General features: G+C 46.8%; 3 protein-coding genes across 4 annotated transcripts in view; 1 reads left to right on the top strand and 2 right to left on the bottom strand.

Moving 5' to 3' along the window:
- PDCD11 (programmed cell death 11) overlaps window positions 1-6,258 on the bottom strand; it is a 35,743-nt gene extending 29,485 nt beyond the window's left edge. The window contains exons 1-4 of the mRNA XM_056120374.1: window positions 6,155-6,258; window positions 3,224-3,335; window positions 2,534-2,665; window positions 1,673-1,840 (exon numbers count right to left, since the gene is read on the bottom strand). Of these exons, the coding sequence (XP_055976349.1) occupies window positions 1,673-1,840; window positions 2,534-2,665; window positions 3,224-3,325 (402 nt within the window). The 5' untranslated portion in view covers window positions 3,326-3,335; window positions 6,155-6,258. The remainder of the gene's footprint in view (window positions 1-1,672; window positions 1,841-2,533; window positions 2,666-3,223; window positions 3,336-6,154) is intronic.
- A 110-nt stretch (window positions 6,259-6,368) lies between these two features.
- ATP5MK (ATP synthase membrane subunit k) lies at window positions 6,369-14,490 on the top strand. Its single transcript, XM_056120377.1, has 4 exons — window positions 6,369-6,504; window positions 11,965-12,060; window positions 12,144-12,237; window positions 14,396-14,490. Exons 2-3 carry the CDS (start codon window positions 11,974-11,976, stop codon window positions 12,231-12,233), a joined length of 177 nt encoding a protein of 58 aa, XP_055976352.1. The 5' UTR covers window positions 6,369-6,504; window positions 11,965-11,973; the 3' UTR covers window positions 12,234-12,237; window positions 14,396-14,490.
- Window positions 14,475-17,417, bottom strand: part of TAF5 (TATA-box binding protein associated factor 5) — a 20,287-nt gene continuing 17,344 nt past the window's right edge. The window contains exons 10-11 of one of the 2 annotated variants that reach the window (XM_056120375.1): window positions 16,384-16,561; window positions 14,475-15,685 (exon numbers count right to left, since the gene is read on the bottom strand). In XM_056120375.1, the coding sequence (XP_055976350.1) occupies window positions 15,468-15,685; window positions 16,384-16,561 (396 nt within the window). In that variant the 3' untranslated portion in view covers window positions 14,475-15,467. Of the gene's footprint in view, window positions 15,686-16,383; window positions 16,562-17,417 lie in introns of those variants that run through there. The other variant, XM_056120376.1, reaches the window with a different exon arrangement.

The raw sequence follows: 17,417 nt of genomic DNA, 5'->3' as shown, positions 1-17,417 counted from the left end.
TTCCTGGCTTCTCAGGCAGGGCTCCTCTGCAGCCGTGTCCCACCTCTCCACCACGTCACCTCCCATCAAGCCATTAATGATGACCCTGAATCTAGTCACTCATTTTACAGTCCGTGTCTGGTCAACTTTTCAAAGCACTTTAACAGGGGCCAGACCACAGTACAGCAGGTAAGGCACTTGCCTTGCACTCAGCTGACCCAGGTTCTATCCCCAGCACCCCTGATGGTCTCCCGAGCCTACCAGGAGTGATCCAAGGAGGCAGAGCTAGGTGTGGCCCCAAAACAAAAACAAACAAACAAAAAAAGCATTTAGGGCCCTGAGAGGTAGTACTGCAGATAGAGCATTCGCCTTGTACGTGGCCAAGCCGGGACCAAATATGGTTCCCAAGCCCACCAAGAGTGATCCCTGAGCACAGTGCCAGGGGAAAACCCAGAGTATAGCTAGGTATGACCCAACCCTTCCCCATCCCCCGCAAGGGGTGAGATGGCCAAGCATCAGTCCGTGCTGAACAGGAGGCATGGGTTCTTCTACTTCTCTCAGTCGCGCCAGCCGTATCCAGCCCACCACAGAGCGACAGCTAAACCCCTGGGTCCCAGAGAGACCTGAGCCCAGGCCATCCTCAGCTCAGGTCTTCCCATTGGTCTCTCTCTTTTTTTTTTTCATTTTTTATTAGTGAAACACCATGAGGTACAGTTGTAGACTTACAGATTTTTATGCTTGAGTTTCAGTTATACAATGATTGACTACCCATCCCTCCACCAGTGCCCATTCCCCACCTCCAATGCTCCCGGAATGCCCCCCACCCCCCAGTCCCCCCACTGGTCTCTAAGCGGCGAGTCAGCATCTTCAATCTATCCTCTGCTGGTGACATGTCACCTATCCCAGTGACAAACGTTCCAAGGGGTCCCACTGGCTTGAGAACTAAAAACAATTGGTGAGGGTGGAGATAGCGCAGTGGTTAAGGCACTTGCCTAGCCTGTGGTCAATCTTGGCTCAATGCCCCGGCACCACATACTCAGCACTGCCAAAAGTGACCTCTGAGCACAGAGCCAGGAGTAAGCCCTGAGCGATCAGGTATAGCCTACACTCACCCACCCACGCCCCCAAATTAAAACCCCTCCTTCACATGGTCTGGTCTCCAGCCCTCTCTCCACTCCAACCGCACCGCTCTCAGCTCTCCCTGCTCTGCTTTCTGTTAGTCTCACACTTCTGTCTGCTGTTCCTCTGACTTCTGCCTGATCTCCGGGATGGCTCCCAGGGCCTTTGGGAGCCCCTCCACAATACCCAAAAACCCCAAAGCCAAAAGTCCTATTTTCTTTCTCTTTTTTTAAAAAAAAAACTCAAGCACCCTGGACCTTTCCTTTTTAGTACTTGGGGCCAGAGCAATAACACAGCGAGTGGGGCATTTGCCTTGCACGCGGCTGACCCGGGTTCGATTCCCGGCATCCCATATGGTCCTCCCCACCAGCACCGCCAGGAGTAATTCCTGAGTGCAGAGCCAGGAGTAACCCCTGAACATCACTGGGTGTGACCCAAAAGGCAAAAAAAATTAAAAAACCAAAAAAAAAAACAAAAAATATATATATATATTTTTAGTACTTAACAAAATTTCAATTTTACCTCAGTTTGTTATACTCTTTTCTAGTAAAACATATATATTCTGGTCCCTTACCTTCAGCGGTTCTTCTTGTGCCACCTGCTCGCTCAGCTTTTTGGTGTAAGCATCACAGATTTCGGTGACTTGCACAAACCCCTGGAGGCCATTCGGGAGACTGACCACCAGTTCCAGCTGCTTTACCTCCTTTACACAACCCAAAATACGCATCCCTTCACACAGCGTCTAGGAGGGGAAAAGTGACATAGCGTATGATGAGCAAGAGCATAATGACTGGGGAGGTCGGGGATGTGACCTCTAGTCCCAATTCTGATACGTAAGAGAAACTGCGATTCTTAAGAAACACACACCGCCATGTATAGGCCAGTTTACTGGCCAAGCATCACACTGACAACCAGCCAGAGAAGCTTCAATGGTCTGAGTGTGTGCAAAGCATGCAGAGACCGAGGTTCAACCCGCTGCCCCACACGATCCTCTGAGCACAGCTGGGAGCACCCTCCGACACTGAGCAGGGAGTAACCCCCATCACCATGCCCAGCGTGACCCCAAAATTAAAATTTTAAAAATTTAAATAAGGGCTGGAGAGATAGCACAGCAGGTAGGGCGTTTGCTGTGCATGCAGCCAACCCGGGTTCGATTTCCAGCATCCCATATGGTCCTCCGAGCACTGCCAGGAGTGATTCCTGAGTGCAGAGCCAGGAATAACTCCTGAGCATCGCCGGGTGTGACCCAAAAAGAAAAAAAAAAAGCCATGTTTGGGGATGGAGAGTAAAGGGGTTAGGTGGGGTGCTTTCCTAACACGTGTTTTAGGACCCATGTTCGATCCCTGGCATCCCATAGGGTCCCACGAGCACTGTCAGGAGTAAGCCCCGAGCATCTCCAGTATGGCCCCAAAACCGAAGCCATGTTCTAACAAACCTTAAGGCCAAGGAGTTCAAACTTCTCTTTCACAGGCTTGCTGCTTTCTCGCTTTTCAATTTTCAGCTTCTTTGCCTGTGCTGGGCCCTTTTGGCTCTTTTTCCTTTTGGTGGGTTCCTCTTCATTAGGCACCTTCAAGTGGGGGGGGGGGGGGATGGAAAATAATCGAAAGTAATTCTGGCCTCTACTTCAGGTTCTGTCATCTCTTTGCTGTCCCTCACCCCACCACCCCACTCCCAAATTCCCTAAATTCCTGCCTCAATCCCAGCCCTCCCATCTTGTCACCAATGCTTCCAAGGCTCTGTATCTGAGTCCCTTGCATGTTCTGAGAAACCCTTTCTCCTGAGTTCTTCTCCCCTTGACTTGAGAGGGACACCAGGTTCCCAGTATTAGCAGGAATAGAGGTGTGTGGGGGGAGCAATAGTATAGCAGATAGGGCATTTGCCTTAATGTATGTGTGCCTTATATATATATAATATACTTATATATATATAATATATATATGGTCCCTGAGCCCACCAGGAGCGATCCCTGAGCACAGAGCCAAGTGTGCACTTTGAGCACTGCCAAGTGTGGCCCAAAAGCCAAAAAAGAAAAATAAGAAAAAGAAAAATCAGCAAGGTACATTCTTAACTTGGCAGGTAAAGAGCAAGTGTCCCATGGATCATATTAAACAAGCACGTCACTTACATCAAATAAGTTGTCTTGTTCCACTGACCGCTGAGGCGCTTTTTCTGATTTGGGGGTCTTTCTCGTACCCCCTCGAGGGAAACTTTCTTCAAAGTCAGCCATGTTTAGGTCTCTGAAAAACAAAAAGAGTAACAAAGAGAGGTAGTCCTGATGTCAGATTCCAAAAGGTTGTGATCAATGGGCAAAAAAGCACCTTCTAGCACCAGCGCACTAGAGTATACAGGACCAAGAAACAGATGATGTGCAGCCCAGTCCCAGACAATCCATAGTTTACCTCCAAATATCACTGCTGCAAAACCACAAGCACATACAATTCTCTCCAGTGAAAAAAGTTACAGATTCCATGTAGTAAACACCAATAAGCAACTATTAGACTAGAGACACACCACCTAACATATCAGCTCCTATCCATGAAACACCTTTTCCCCCCAATGCAGTGCTGGGGGTTGAACCCAGGTCTTCCACTACCATTTAGTCACATCCACAACCCAACACCCGCATTTTCTTTTTTTCTTTTTTTTCTATTTGGGTCACACCTGGTGATGCACAGGGTTACTCCTGGCTTTGCACTCAGGAATTACCCCTGGCGGTGGTCAGGGGACCATATGGGATGCTGGGAATCGAACCCGGGTCGGCCGCACGCAAGGCAAATGCCCTACCCGCTTGTGCTATCGCTCCAGCTCTAGAACATCCACATTTTCAAGTAGATGAAACAACTATGCCAACAACTTACAAAGTACAAATCAGATTACAACTATCAACAGAGATAGGTAGTGATGAGGCCTTAGGAAAGGAGCAAGTTTCTGAAAGCTGCTTCTGAGCAGCTGAACATTGGAGGACGGACGAACAGGATTTTGACAGGTAAAAAGAGAAAAGCTAAAGGAATATGAGGAGGGGGGTTGGGGGATCACTGGGATCACTGATGGTGGAGAATGGGCACTGGTGAAGGGATGGGTACTCAATCACTGTATGACTGAAATGTAAGCACGAAAGTTTCTAAGTCTGTAACTGTATATCATGGGGATACATTAAAAAATAAAAAAATTAAAAATAATAAAATTTTAAAAAATAAAAATATAAAGGAATGTGAGGAAAAGCATAGAAATAAAAAAAGTGAATTACTTTGATAAGCACCAACAATTTTTTAAACACTGCTCATAAAAATTTTTCTCTTGGTGGCCAGAGAGAGAATACAGGAGCTAAGAGGCTTGCCTGACATGCAGGTGACCCAGGCTTGATCCCCACTGCATATATCCCCATGGACCATCCGTAGTGATCTCAGAGTATAGAACAGTCCCTGAGCACCATTGGCTATGCCCTCCCTTTTGTAGAGACCCCACAAAAAAACTCTTGCTGGGGCTGGGGCGATAGCACAGCAGGTATGGCATTTGCCTTGCACGCGGCTGACCCAGGTTCAATTCCCAGCATCCCATATGGTCCCCTAAGCACTGCCAGGAGTGATCCTGAGTGCAGAGACAGGAGTGACAACTGAGCATCGCTGGGTGTGAACCAAAAGCAAAAAAAACTCTTGCCTTTCTTCAAGGAATTACTGAACTATACCACAAAAAGCTTAACTGGTGGTTCACTGTCACTGTCATCCCATTGCTCATCAATTTGTTCCAGCAGGCACCAGTAATGTCTCCACTGTGAGATTTCTTGTTACTATTTTTGGCATATCGAATATGCCACAGGTATCTTGCCAGGCTCTGCCCTGCAGGCGAGATGCTCTCAGTAGCTTGCCGGGCTCTCCGAGAGTGGCAGAGGAATCGAACCCGGGTCAGCCACATGCAAGGCAAACACCCTACCCACTGTGCTGCTGCTCCAGCCCATAACTGGTGGTTAAATTTTTAAAAGATTGGGCAGTTTTATGGAAGAAAATGGAATGAGTAGATCGTTTACTTTTTAAATTAGGATCTTATGCAAAGGAAAAGGTGGAGCGATAGCACAGCGGGCAGGGCGTTCGCCTGACAAGCGGCCAACATGGCCGACCCGAGTTCGAATCCTCCGCCCCTCTCGGAGAGCCCGGCAAGCTACCGAGAGTATTCGATATGCCAGACACAGTAACAACAAAGTCTCCAATGGAGATGTTACTGGGCCCACTTGAGCAAATCGACGATCAACGGGAGGGCCTTTACCTTTACCTTTACCTTTTATGCAAAGGAAAAGATAGAGCCATACTCCAAAAATTTCAAGAAATGGGGCTGGAGAGATACTACAGCGGAATAGGTGCTTGCTGCCCAGCACTGCATATGCCCAGCACATCAGGGAAGATCCCTGAGTGCAGACCCAGGACTAAGCCCCATGCACAGCTGAATGAGTCCCAAAAGCTAAAAGACACACACACAAAAAAAAAATAATAATAAATCAAGTAATTAAGGAAAATACACTGCAGGACCTAAACAGGACAGCGAAAGGCAGATCTGAAGCAACGTTAACAGGGAAGAAGGGCTCTTGTGAGAAACCATCCGGATCAGAACCAGGTATAACCGAATCTTAAAAGGGTTGGTTCCGAGAGACACTAGAATCTATAAAGAAAATCTTAGGTTTCTAGATTTCTATTACACCGGTAACAGAAATGCCAAAGGTGAGGGGGTGTAAGAATTAGAATCAGAAATAGGTGTGTTTCACAGACACGGAAAGAGCAATGGATCTAATATGCCGGGAACGTGATTTTTAAACGCACTTTAGCCCAGGGTAAAAAAAAAATGCCAAAAAACCAGAAGCGATAAAGAAAGGACCCACCGAACGACTGTTGGGGGCTGAATCCGTAGCTACAGGGGCCGCCCCTCTATCAGATGGGGCTTCAGTTCTGGGCTAGAGAAGCCGAACCCCTCATCCGGCACTGCGGGTGCCTGACAGGGACCCAGGAACCTAGCTCTGGGGCACACCCGAGGGGCCGCGAAGTTCCCTCTCTTCCCCCAGAGCACTCACCTGCGCCGCGAAGCCCACACCTTCCTACATCAGAGCGCGCAGCACCGTACGGAAACACGCGGAGAGCAACATTGCATGCCCGGGGCGGGCTCTTCCGGAACGGGGGCGGGCTCAAAGCCCTACTTCCGCTCCTCCAAGGCGTCCTACTGGACTGGGGGTCGGAGGAGGGGCCAGTTTGACAGACAGGAAGCGGAAGGGCGGGACTTGAAGGCGTAACCAATCGCCGCGGAAGACAGCCCGGCTGCGGCCCATTAAACGCGCGCGGAGGTGGCGTCTCCTTCCGGCCGGACTTGGGGGTAGCGGTTGGACCTTGAAGGACACCGACTGCGGGCTCTGGAACTTCTGCCCAGGTGGGTGTCGAGGGGAAGCCGAGACTCGGACCTCGATCCTCCGCTTGCAGGGCCCGACCTAGAGTCTCAGGAATCGGTTGAGATCCTCGCTTTGGAGGGCGCTCGAGCGGCTGCGAGTAGGAAAAAAATCGGCGGAAACTGGGGCCTGGGCGCGAGAGTCGATCCGGAGGGGCCGGGCAGCGGCGCACGAGGGGGCTCGCCGCCCCCCAGGGCTCTTGGGGACGTTTCCGAGGGGGAAAGAAGGCCCATGATGGAGAGCGCCTTTCCCCTCCACCCCCACGGCCCCCCCAAGGTCACCCAATGACGCGGTATCGGTCGGGGAAGCCGGGCCTCTGACCCCATCTCATCCCCGCGGTCTCCCGGTGGCCATTGGGTTCCCTTGGTCCGGTCCGGCCAGGCCTTCTGGGTCCCGGGGGGCGCGGGGGGCAGGGGAAGCCCAGCGAGAGGCCCGCGGGCTCCTCGGGACCTCGAGCCGCCCCGCCTGCCTTCGCCGCGGGGTCGCACCGGTGGCCGGCGGCGCCACCTGGTCGCTCTGGGTCGTGTCCCAGGCGCCCTTTGTCCAGGTTGAGGGGACAGAGCTCCTGGGCGCCTCCGTCCCGTGCTGCTGGTAGGGGTTCCCCGCTCGGTGCAAGCTGCGAGCGGACGCCTGGCCGCCGGCGCTGCTAGAAATTAACTCTGGTGTGGATACGAGTTCGTGGATTCGCTGCACACAAGTGCGCGTTCTCAGCTCAGTTGCTCCTGCAGCGGGCACTCGAATACGAGGGTCCCTGCCCGGTTTTCGCCCGGAAGCGGCGTCCAGTTTGCCGAAGGTCGCAGACCCGCGTTTCCAGCTGCGTCCCGGCGCCCCCTGGATCGTCTTCAGTACCCAAACAGTTCTCACGCCCTGCAGATCGAAATAGGCCTTCTCGAATGTACAAGTTTAAGGCCTTCCGTGTTGTGTAGAGGGAAGTGGGGTATTTGTTTGTTTGTTTGTTTAGGCAACATTGTTACAATAGTTGCCTTATTGATATATGAAGTTACTGCATCCCACAGCCGTTCTCTATTCCCCCAATCAGTGCCCTAATGAAAATAGAGGGAAATTTTAAGTCCCTTAATGAGATTTCAATTAGTGTCCTGCTTTAAGCTCAGCGTCTATATTTCAGATTGATGATTTAGTGTCTTGGGAATTTTTTTTTCTTTTTGGGTCACGCCCGGCGATGCACAGGGCTTACGCCTAGCTCATCTCATGCACTCAGAATTACTCTTGGCGGTGCTCGGGGGACCATATGGGATGCTGGGAATCGAACCCGGGTCGGCCGCATGCAAGGCACATGCCCTATCCGCTTTGCTATTACTCCTGCCCTGGGAATTTTTTAAATTTTTCTTTTAAAAAGAAATAAAATAGGGGCTGGAGCAATAGCACAGTGGGTAGGAATTTGCCTTACACTCGGCCAACCCAGGTTCGATTCCCAGCATCCCATATGGTCCCCCAAGCACTGCCAGGAGTGATTCCTGAGTGCATGAACCAGGAGTAACTCCTGTGCATCGCCAGGTGTGACTCCCAGAAAAAAGCAAAAATAAAAAATTTTTAAAAAAATAAAGATTAGTTTTAAAAAAATAAAAAGAAAATAGCATAGTTCCCAAAAATACGTACATATATGCTGTTCCTCTAGATGCCACATTTTCCTGGAGAATTTTGTGGCATATTGTGTAGCGGGGTTCTGTTGTTTGGCATAGTTAAGCCTTATCTACTTTGTAGGGTTTCTCTGAGAAACCTGCTTGGTGGTATTAGAAACAAAAGGTTCACAATGACAATGTACGGGAAACAAAATACCTTTAGTAAAATGAATTTGTGTGTGTGTGTGTGTGTGTGTGTGTGTGTGTGTGTGTATGTGTAAGCACCTTTATAATTTCTTGGAATTCTAGGCTGGACAAGGAAAGACCTGTGAGGGTACCCCAAGGAAGGGTGAAGTCCCAACGTTGTTCAAAGAATCTTTCTGTTTTTTGCTTTTGAACCACATATAGCCATGCTCAGGCCTTACTCTTGGTACTGGGAGGGGCTTGGGGAACAATTTGCCTTTCTGGGTCAAATCAGGGTCAGCTATGTACAAGACAAGTGCATTACCCCTGTACTCTCATCTCTCCAGTCCCACCCAAGAATCTCATAAATGTTCAAAATCTAGGTCATTTTCCCAAGTTTTCGCCTACAGCTCTATGCATATGGATGCTATAGAAATTCGATGGTGAACCGTGTACTCCCTCCCACCTAGGGGCAGTGGAGTCACCGTCCTGTTTCTCTGTTACATGTCCACTCCCCCCGTGGACAAGAATTCACAAGTGTTGGTCTGGTGACTTTCAGATGTACTTTGCTATTTTTTTTAGTTTAAAAGAAATTTGTCAGGGCTGGAACAATAGTACAGCAGGTAGGACATTTGCCTTACACGTAAGCAACTCAGGTTCAATTCCCAGCATCCCGTATGGTCCCCCGAGCACTGCTCGGAGAAATTCCTAAGTTCAGAGCTAGGAGTAACCCCTAAGCATCGCCAGGTATGACCCAAAAGGAAAAGAAGAAGAAACTTGCCTTTATAAAATACATAGGTCGTATAGATAAAGCCTCTCTCTGGACCAAGGAGTTAACAGAAAGGGCAGGTATGCAAAGGCTGAGCTTGGCACAACAGTTGCGCAGCGCCCCAAGGGTAACGCAGATAGTCCCCAGACTTGAGTATCAGAATCACCCCTGACTTTTTCCTTTTTCCTTTGACTGCTCTTATGGGGGCTCCAGCCCCAGAGGTCCTGAGGTTGGAGGGTGATGGTATTGGTGACTGAAATCAGGAGCTCAAGGTTGAAATTTGCCTGCTATTACTTGCTCACGTCTCTAGGCTGCCTAAGGGGCTTTTAAAAAGTTGCTGGGAGCTAGAGCGATAGTATAGCTGATAGGGCACGTCCTGCATGTGCCCTAATTGGGTTCGATCCCCAGCACCGCAAATGGTTTCCTGAACCCTTCCAGGAGAACGGTGGAGTGGATGACCCAGGTTACTGGGACCAGAGAGATAATACAGTGGGTAGGGCACTGGCCTTGCATGCAACTCATCAGGTTTGATCCCTGGCACCACATATACCCTGAACACCATCAAGTGTGGCCCCAAAACCTAACAACAGATTATTGGAGCCAGAGAAGTGACATGGTCCCAGAGCACCCTCAGGTAGTGGCTATGATTAAAATAGTGATTAGTAGCAAGTGATGTGATTCGGTGCTAGAGTACACATTTTGTATGCGTGTGTCCGTCCCTATGCTGCAAAAACAAATGGATTGCTGGGCCTCAAATTTCTGAAACATAAGTCTGAAATACAGCGTGAAGAATTTTGCGTTTCTAGTAGACTTCAGGGATACCCCTGGTGCCTGGACTAGGAGAGCGCAGACTTGGAGGACCAATCATTGATGTGTCCGCTTAAATTCAAAAAGAGGACATCTTAGATATTTCACATTTTATGGGACAACTTTTCATGCCAGTTCATAAAGGTGTATGCACATATCCCCACCAATGGAAGCCATTATTTTCAGAATCCTGTAGGTAGCATTCAGTGTCTTCAGCTTCTCACTTTCATAAACAGTATTTTAGCCACCATTGTTGAACCATGTAATATTTGGGGGTGGAGGCCACGCTCGGGCTATTCCTGCCTGTTGTGGCCTTGCTCAAGGGATTTGAACTGGGTAAACAGCATGCAAGGCAAGCCTCTAGTATTCTCTCCCAGTTTGCTATAATTTATTGGGGTGGGAGGCCCATACACAGTTATTCCTGGTGAGCTTGGGGACCATATGAAGTGCTGGAAATCAAACCTGGGTTGGCCACTTGCAAGGCAAGCACCCTACCCACTGTATTATTTCCCGCCCCTGTAAGAGTAAATTTCAAGAAACAGGTGAACCTGCAAGACAAAAGGATATACTCAGTTTGTTTTAATAATTGCAAAATTGCATTTTGGGGAAGTTGTACCAGTATGTATTCCAGGAAACTAAGGGATCACTTTCCACATTCTTACTGCCACTCCTTAATTTTTTTTCTGGGCCCTATCAAGTGAGGAGGGGAATCATGGCGGTGATAACGGCTGAATGGGGGTCAGTCACATGCATGGCAAGGGCCTTAGCCCCTAAACTGTATCTCCCCCTCCTCCTTAAAGTTTTCTCCTTGCCAGGGACTGAAGCAATAGTACAGCAGGTAGAGTGTTTGCCTTTCACGCAGCCTGTCCAGGTTTGATCTCCAGCATCCTTTATGGCCCCTGAGCACTACCAGGAGTTACCTCTGAATATCACAGGGTGTGACCCAAAAAGCCAAAAAAAATTTTTTTCTTATTCTTTTCTTCTTGCCAGTCTGATACTCAGATTTGGGCCGCATTGATCTTTTTGTGCTTTTATTTTTTTGCCTTCCATTTTTCCCTTCTTGGAGTTAAAATATTTGCCCATGTTTCTTTCAGAATTTATTGTTATTGTTAAGTGTTTACCTTTAAATCTTTACATTTAGAGGCAGTGGTAAGATAGTATAGCAGTTGAGGCACTTGCCTTGCATGTGACTAAGCCTGCCTAGAATAACCCCCAAGCACTTGCAGTGTGACCCAAACCCCCTTGCCCCTCAAACATAAAGAATTCAACTTTCCATCACCACCATTAGCTAGTATGGATAAATTCTCTAATAGTTGTGTCCTGCCCTTTTCTTGGATATAAGTATAGAAGGAAGAGGTTGAGATAGTACAGCTGTTTAGTTGGTGGTTACTCCTTAATTATCTCAAAGGTCTGGAGCGGTAGTACAGTGAGTAGGGCACTTGCCTTGCATGCGGCTGATCGGTGTTCAGTCGCTGGCACCCCATATGGTCTCTCAGCCCACCAGGAGTGATCCCTGACTACAGAGCCAGTAGTAAGCTCTGAGTACCTCTGGATATGGCTCAGAAACAAAACAAAGTATCGCAGATTTTTCCATTTTCGATTTCTAGGCCATATCTAGTAGTGCTCAGGGAACCATATGGGACGCAAAGGATCAAGCCTGAGTTGGCCACATGCAAGGCAAGCTCCCTCCTTGCTGTACTATCACTCTAGTCCCAAGTATCACAGGCTTAACTGGTCTTAAAACTGGGTGCATGTACATTCTATCATGATACATACGCTACCAATGGGGGGACAGCGTTGATCCAAAGATTATTGTGTTCTTTTCCTGTGCGGAGTGATTAGACTTCTGTAGTGTATGCTAACAGCCAGAGTAAAAGCCTTCAAAAAAAAACCTTGCTTTTTAGTTTTTGTTCTGTGCGACTCCTGGTGGTGCTCGGGGGACTGTAGATACAGTGCCGGGAATGTGGCTTGTAAGGCCAGCACCCTACTCACTCTACAATCTCTCCGGCTGTCATGATGGGTTTTTGAACTGAATGAATTTTCTTCTAGAATGTATCCACACCAACTCATTAATAGTTCCTTTATCTTTTTTTTTTTTTTTTAAGATTGCAGTCATGGCAGGTCCAGAAGCTGATGCCCAATTCCAGTTCACTGGTATTAAAAAATACTTCAACTCTTACACTCTGACAGGTAGAATGAATGTAAGTATTAATGCTGCCTCTAAGCAGGTCTGTATTATAGTTGTGGACAGAAACTCTTGTTTACCTCTGTCTCCCTTTTTCAGTGTGTGCTGGCCACGTATGGAGGAATCGCTCTGTTGGTTTTGTACTTCAAGCTGAAGCCTAAGAAAACCCCAGCTGTGAAGGCAACATAAAATGGTAAAGAGTCGACTTTTTAAATTTTTTTTTGGGGGGGGGGCACACCCAACGATGCTCAGGGGTTAGTCCTGGCTCTTCAGTCAGGAATTACTCCGGGCGGTGCTGGGAGACCATATGGGATGCTGGGGATCGAACCTGGGTTGGCCACGCAGGGCAAACGCTCTACCCACTGTGCTATTGCTCCAGCCTAAGAGTAGACATTTAAAAGTTTAAAACTTGACCATTTTTATATTGACCCATTACCATGATGATGTTAATGATTTGTTAGGGGACCTCCTTCTTTTTCCCTTGTGTACTTTATTTGGATTCCAGTGGTATGGGCATATTTGCGGTTATATCCCTTATTCTTTGAATGCATAAGTATTCATTGGAGATTTATTTTATAGAGGATGTCTTTATTAATTTTTAAAATATAAAGAACATTGTGCTTTTGAGCATGGAATATAATCTTAATCTATGACTTCTGTGATTTGAGGGCCAGGGGACACCTGGTGATACTTATGGGTTACTCCTGGCTTTGTGCTCAGATATTACTCCTGGTGGGCCCAGGGGGACCATGTGGGTTGCCAGGGATTTAACTCCACTGGCCCTGTGCAAAGCAAGTGCCCTACCCACTATGCTCTCTCTCCAGCCCTCTTCTGCAATTACTTTCTTAGACTAAAGTTTTCTCAGGGTTGTGGGGGGGTGCCCAACTTTGTAAGAGAGCATCGCTTTTGCCCCAGCCAACGTTGTGTGTGTGTGTGTGTGTGTGTGTGTGTGTGTGTGTACACATATACATATATTCCTCACTTAATGACTAAAAATAATTGGTTTTGAATTTTTTTGTTTAGAGGGGACAGAATTTTAGGGCCACAGCTGGCATACTCAGGATTTACGCCTGGCTCTACACTCAGGAGTGACTCCTGGCAGGCTTGGAGGATCATATGGGGTGCCAGGGATCAAACCCGGGTCGGCTGTATGCAAGGCCTGTACTATCACTTTGCTCTGGCCCCAAAACATTTTTTTCTTGTTTTTCTTATTTAATAATTAATTACTAGTATTAAAAGTATAGGATTATCAACCAACCTATGAAATCAGTTGTAAATACATCTTGGTATCTTGGTTTTTGCTTGGTTAGCTGCACACAGACACGCACCCTCCCCCCATCACCACCTCTGGTTCATTTGCCAGGCAGGCCAAGGAAGGGCTTGTTTGGCTTTGATTTGGGACCACACCTGGTGATGCCTGGGCCTTACTCCTGGCTCTGTGCTTAGGGATCACTTCGGCTGAGCTAGGGAAGACCATGTGGGATGCCAGGGATAGAACCTGGGTTGGCCATGTGCAACACAAACACCTTACCCACTATACTATCGCTTGGGCTCCCTCCCCCCCCCCCCCCCCATATTGGTGATAATAACCAGGTCTCGTATGCAGGCACATACTTTACCAGAGACATATCCTTGGCCCTAAAATCAAAGTTTTACACAAATAATATCTTTCAGCTCCCATTTCCTCAGGCTAGTGTCAATATATACCCGGTCTGTTGTCAGTACACTGACACGTATATAACAAAAGCCCAGATCGCACCTTATAAGTCCTTTGCAAATAGAGAAAAAAAAATTTTTTTTTTGATGCGATGCTCAGGGGTTAGTCCTGGCTCTGCACTCAGGAGTTACTCCTGGCAGTGCTCAGGGAACCATATGGAATGCTGGGAATCAAACCCGGGTTGGCCACGTGCAAGGCAAATGCCCTACCCGCTGTGCTATCTCTCCAGCCCCGAAAATTTTTGTTCTTAGGGGCCTGAATATCCCAGGATGCAGTAGCCCATGGCTTATATTCCATTTTGCCCCTCTTTTCATGGTAGTTACTTTTAGAAAAGTGGTAATAAAAATGGAGAAATTGTGCCTTAGAGATTAACAGTCTAGCTATTGTTTTAGCATTCGTCATATTACTTGACACATACTAGACTTGTTCAATAGCATAGTCATCAAATCATACTGAATTGTTAAAGGTGAAATGTTGGGTTAAACTGTATTGAACTGAATTGGAGAGGGGCCAGGGAGTAACTGATTCCATTGGGAATTTGATGAATCAGCATTCACTTTCTCTAGTAAAATCATTGAGTATCTTCAGAGTAGAACACATCTTTGGTTAAACTTGTTTTTTTCTTTGCTTATAGGATTTTAAACTGTACCTCATCTGTCCAGTTCTGATACCTGAAGAAGCTAATGACTCATCGTGATAATTTGTACAATAAATTATGAACCTGGAAAAGCTGGTTGTCTTTATTTACAAGATATCAAAAATATAAAAACTGTACAAAATGCAACAAAGGCAAAAAAAACTGGCAGTGACTTGGTCTAAATATTTTAGTTTCCCAAAGCAAGGCTCAGTATTGGAGGTAAGCAACTGAAATGTCTGTCTGACTTCAAGTGTACTAGGTTGTATGTAGGCGTTTGAGCTGAAGTAGAACATGAGAGCTGCTGTTTCTTCACCTGATTTAAAGAGGGAGTGGGGGTGAGGGGCAGTGAGTACAGCCTTCAATAGGCATCGGTTCAGATATCAGTGGATGGCTGTACCTCATCTAGTTGGGGAGGAGGGGTGATACACTCAGCGGTGCTCTAGCTTACTCCTGGCTCTGTTACTGGGCACCATATGGGGTGCTGGGAACCCAGGTAAGCCGTGTGCAAAGCAAGCACCTTGCCCACTGTACTCTCTCCAGCCCCCTCATCTAGTTCAAGTTTAGTTTACCCTAGCCAGGTATGTTCCACTAACCATGGGCCAAGGAAAAATGTTAGTGGATTATTTGACATACTACTTGAGTGTCATACAGAAACATTTTTACAGTAGAAACATACATGCTCATAGAATTCTTCAGCTAAAATTCAAGACAGTATATTACTCAATTTGAATCTTGAAGCAGGATGAATTACTGAAATCAGTTGAAATTTTTTCTAAACATAATAAATTAAAGTAGCATCTGAACAGAAAATGCATAGTTTCCACACAATCCAAAGCACCATTAATGTCCCCTCCACGAACATAATACCTCTTATTCAACTAATAGAAATTAGTTAAATGTGGTTGCTATAGAAACGTGGAATTGTCCTGATCAGATTTTCCAAGCAGCATACTTCCAGATCCATATAGACAAAACATTCTTTGTAGCTTAAATATTAATCACTGAGGTATTTGCTTTTAGTCTCCCTTTTTCAAACAGTAGCTTCCAAAAGGTCTTTAACACCGATGGTTTATTGTGGACTATAAGCTCCTGCAGCTAGAACCAAGTTTCTTCGAGTAAAATGGAGGTGTACAACTGGTGTTGATTTGGTCATATATGTCCCCAATAGTAATTCCTGTGAATTCTCAGGTAAATTTATATGCCCAGTGGCTGTAGTAAAATCATCAGTCTCTAAATCTTCAAATGCTTTGACGGCATCCCATAACCGGACTGTGTTATCCATTGAACCTAGGGTAAATCAAAGGAAAATATTTAGGAATGCCCAATACATTTAGATTCTGAAATTTAGCCCAGTATTTGGGTTTTTTTGTTTGGGGGCCACACCCTTCAGTGCTATGGAGACCATGCATACTGGGGGCTGAGTCCAGAGTTCTGCACGAAAAGCAAGACTAACCCTTCATGTTAGCTTCCTGCAACCCCACCCCATCCCCTGCTTTAGCCCTTAAAGCCACCTCCCTAACCCTTACCAAGTATATTTATGTAGCACTGTCCTGTTGTTCATCGATTTGCTCAAGTGGGCACCAGTAACGTCTCCATTGTGAGACTTGTTACTGTTATAAACGTACAACGGGGGAGCTTGCCAGGCTCTGCTGTACAGGCCAGATACTCGGTAGCTTGCTGGGCTCTCTGAGAGGGACAGAGGAGTCAAACCCGGGTTGGCCACATGCAAGGCAAATACCCTACCAGCTATGGTATTTTTCTAATTTCAAGTCTAAACTTGATTAACAACTCTGCATCTTTCTAAAGGAGTATTTCAACAGTTTAACCTGAAAAGTCATTATGCATGTAAAGTAACACTCTGGAATCCTATGGCTAATCCTTGGAAGTAAAACCTAAAAACAACAGGGACTTAGTTTTGCTACTGTCAGTACCCAGTGTTTCCTTTTAACATAGTATTTACCCCAAAGCCATGTAAGGAATTTTACCTGATGCCAAAATTTCGCCATCTCTACTAAACCTAAGTGAACAGACTGTATCAGTGTGGCCTTTTAATTCTCCAACCATCAAGCCATGTCCGATATCCCAAAGGAGTACTCTGCCATCTGTTGCTCCTGTAGCCAGGAATCTCCCATTGGGAGAAAACGTCAAGGAATGAATTGGTCCCTAGAAAAGGAATCCATGGGAAGAGTCAAAAGTTAAAACAGGGTTAAAAATAACTACAAAAATACAGAGGCTGGAGAGCTAGTTCAACAGGCTGTATGCATGCTTTGCATACAGGAGATCCAGGTTCAGTCCCTAGGACCACATACTTCCCTGAGCACTGCCATGCGTGGCCCAAGAACCAATAAAAATTAGTTCAGTTGGATCGCCCATACACAAAGCAGACACTTCAACCCTTTGAGCCATACCAAAACAGCATTTTAAAAATTTTCTTAGCACCAAATAAAGGGTGTTGGGAGGATCCTCCCAGGATGGGAGAAGCATGCTGAAAGTAGACTATAGACTGAACGTGATTGCCACCCATTGCCTCTTTTGCAAACCACAGCACCCAAAAAGAGAGAACAAAAGGGAATGCCCTGCCACAGAGGCAGGGCAGAATGGGGGAGGAGGAATGGGGAGGGAGGGATACTGGGATTCATGGTGGTGGAAAATGGGCACTGGTGGAGGGATGGGTACTCGATCATTGTATAACTGAAACCCAAGCACAAAAATTCGTAAGTCTACAACTGTACCTCATGGTGTTTCACTAATAAAAATTAAAAAAAAAATTTTTTCTCGGGTGGTGCCAGGAACAGGACCCAGGGCCTCACATGCAAAGCAACTGCTCTATTGCTGAGCCATATCCCCCGCCCAAAACAATTTCAAATTCCAGCGATACGAATAACATATGAAATGTATGTCACTGTCACTGTCCTCCCATTGTTCATCAATTTGCTCGAGCGGGCCCAGTAACGTCTCCATTGGAGACTTTGTTGTTACTGTGTTTGGCATATCGAATACATCACAGGTAGCTTGCCAG

Source organism: Sorex fumeus, unplaced genomic scaffold (genome assembly GCF_029834395.1).
Source record: "Sorex fumeus unplaced genomic scaffold, SorFum_2.1 ptg000043l, whole genome shotgun sequence".
Classification (NCBI taxonomy): domain Eukaryota; kingdom Metazoa; phylum Chordata; class Mammalia; order Eulipotyphla; family Soricidae; genus Sorex; species Sorex fumeus.
Note: the sequence above shows the minus strand (reverse complement) of the source record. Positions and strands in the feature narration are given on the sequence as shown.